This window comes from Scylla paramamosain, chromosome 13, assembly GCF_035594125.1.
Source record: "Scylla paramamosain isolate STU-SP2022 chromosome 13, ASM3559412v1, whole genome shotgun sequence".
NCBI classification, from domain to species: domain Eukaryota; kingdom Metazoa; phylum Arthropoda; class Malacostraca; order Decapoda; family Portunidae; genus Scylla; species Scylla paramamosain.
This window is the reverse complement of record NC_087163.1, coordinates 2,245,001-2,247,500: the sequence shown is the minus strand read 5'-3', so window position 1 is coordinate 2,247,500 and position 2,500 is coordinate 2,245,001. Positions and strand designations below refer to the sequence as shown.

The following is a 2,500-nucleotide window of genomic DNA, read 5'->3' as shown; positions in this document are numbered from 1 at the left end:
AAGGAGAAGAGGAGGAGGGCGAGGAGGAGGAGAAAAGTGGAAGAAGAGAAGAAAAATCAAAGTGGAGGAAATGGACGAGAAAGAGAAGGAGGAGGAAGAAGAGGAAAAAGAGGAAGAGGAGGAGGAGACAGAAGAGATACTTAGATAAATAAAGAAAGTGAAGATATAAGAGATTGAAGCTTAGTATTAGGATGCAATGGAGCTGAATTAGGAGGAAGAGGAGGAGGAGGAGGAGGAAGAGGAGGAGAAGGAGGAGGAGGTGGAAGATTGTAAGATATTGGTCTTAGAAACTACCACTACCATCACACGGCAGTCATCCATCTTGTAAGGAAACTACAGTAACTTCCCTCCATCCCTCCTTCTTTCCCTCCCTCCCTCCCTCCCTCCCTCCCTCTCTTCCTTTCCTTCCTTTTTATTTAATTTCCTTCTGTTTATTTATTTATTTATTTTTTTACCCAAGTCATTTCGAATTTGTCTGTTTAGTTCTTTATTTTCTTTTATTTTACTTCTTCTTCTTCTTCTTCTTCTTCTTCTTCTTCTTCTTCTTCTTCTTCTTCTTCTTCTTCTTCTTTCTTCTTCCTTTTTTCCATTTATCCTTCCTTCATCCTCCAGTGTTCCTTCAGTCTCCCCTCATCTTTTATTTTCCTCACATCCTTTCTTTACCCTATCTTTCCTTATCCTATCATTTATTTCCCTCTACTGTATCATCCATCTCCTCTTTTTCCTCCATCATCCTTTTCTCCTTTCCTTCTTTCCTTTTCTCTTATTCTCTCTTTCTTACTTGCATATCCTTTAATTTATTTTCCTCCTTCCCCATTCCTCTTTCCTCCAGTTCTTTATTCTTCTCTGCCTGACCGCTTCCTTTCTTCCTCTCTCCTCTGCTCTCTTCTTCCCACTCGTCGACTAAGAGGAGGAGGGGGAGGAGGAGGAGGAGGAGGAGGAGGAGGAGGACAAAAAGAAAATCAGTAGAAGTCATTTCATCTCGATCTTGGAAGCGTCGGAAAGCTTTAGATGTGAAACTTTTCCTCTCTCTCTCTCTCTCTCTCTCTCTCTCTCTCTCTCTCTCTCTCTCTCTCTCTCTCTCTCTCTGTGTGTTGGTTTAATTTTGTATATTCGGTCTCTAAGTGCTTGAGAGAGAGAGAGAGAGAGAGAGAGAGAGAGAGAGAGAGAGAGAGAGTGTGTGTGTGTGTGTGTGTGTGTGTGTGTGTGTATTTACCATTTTTCACTAATTAACATCTTTCGGTAGGGAGGTATTTGAATACGTGTGTGTGTGTGTGTGTGTGTGTGTGTGTGTGTGTGTGTGGCTGAAGTACCGGTGGGGCAGACTGGCAGGCAAGGAAGGCAGGTAAGAGAGCGGCTGTGGCGAGCAAGCAAGGTGGGGTAGTTGTGAGGGGGGAGGGGCGAGACACGTAGGCAGGGAGGCGGTGGAGACACAGGGAGAGGGAGACTGAGACCACCTCACAGACAGACAAGCCAGTTCAGTTGTGCAGCGGCTGCCGGACGGGGAGGGCGTGTGCGTGGTAGCCTCTGTCTGGGCCTCAGTGAGTGACCTGTTCTTTACCTTCGCCGCTTCGCTCCCTGATCTCCAAGCGTCTGTGGAGGTTACAGGAGGTGCGGGAAAGGGTGTGTCTCCCCCTCACACGTGGCGGTGCTCTGAGGGCGTGAGGGAAGCACATGGCGTAGAGGAAAGATTGCAGGAGTGGTGTGTAGTGTTACTTGTGGTGTGGTGAGTGTGGTGGATTATGTGAGACGCCACGAATATGTTACTCAAGAAAGGCACACCAGACGGCACCTCCGCGAGTGGCAAGAGGTCCTCGTCCTCTACTACTAATACTACTACTACAGCTGCGCCTACTGCTGCTACTACTGCCGGAGAGAAAAAGATGCTGCAGGCTAAGTGAGTGTTGATGTAGTGTTGATGTGTTTGTGTTGCACTTGGGCAGCTTGTTAAGTAGTGCAGGGCGGGAATGACTCCTGCTGCGCCGCCTTCAGGAGTGTTTGGAAAGGCTGGGTGGGCTGGCGTGGGCTGGGCTGGGGTGGACTGGGGTGGGCTGGGCTGGGGTGGAACTCTGCCTCAAGGGCCGCTCACAGTTACAGAGAGAGAGAGAGAGAGAGAGAGAGAGAGAGAGAGAGAGAGAGAGAGATTATTAGGAAAAAAGGTTCATGCTTCCTTCAGAGATATCCTTTGATGATCTTGTGTGTGTGTGTGTGTGTGTGTGTGTGTGTGTGTGTGTGTGTGTGTGTGTGTGTGTGTGTGTGTGTGTGTGAGTGAGTTTGTTGCTGTGTGGCGTGGCCGTTGCGAGGGGTAGGGATCACCGGGTCTGTGTGTATGTGTGTGTGTGTGTGTGTGTGTGTGTGTGTGTGTGTTAATGCTGGTAGGTGTGGGTGGATATGGAGGTGAGGGAGGGAGAGAGGACTGGAGGAGTTGGGTAGTCGTGATGGAGGAGGAGGAGGAGGAGGGGAGATTAATGTGGTTGGGGAGAATAGAGGAAGTTACTGT

General features: G+C 48.5%; 1 protein-coding gene across 1 annotated transcript in view; it reads left to right on the top strand.

Annotated features, from left to right (window-relative positions):
* The first annotated feature begins 1,457 nt into the window (after positions 1-1,457).
* Positions 1,458-2,500, top strand: part of LOC135106317 (proline-rich protein 12-like) — a 123,675-nt gene continuing 122,632 nt past the window's right edge. Inside the window, exon 1 of the mRNA XM_064015205.1 lies at positions 1,458-1,897. Within this exon, the coding sequence (XP_063871275.1) occupies positions 1,761-1,897 (137 nt within the window). The 5' untranslated portion in view covers positions 1,458-1,760. The remainder of the gene's footprint in view (positions 1,898-2,500) is intronic.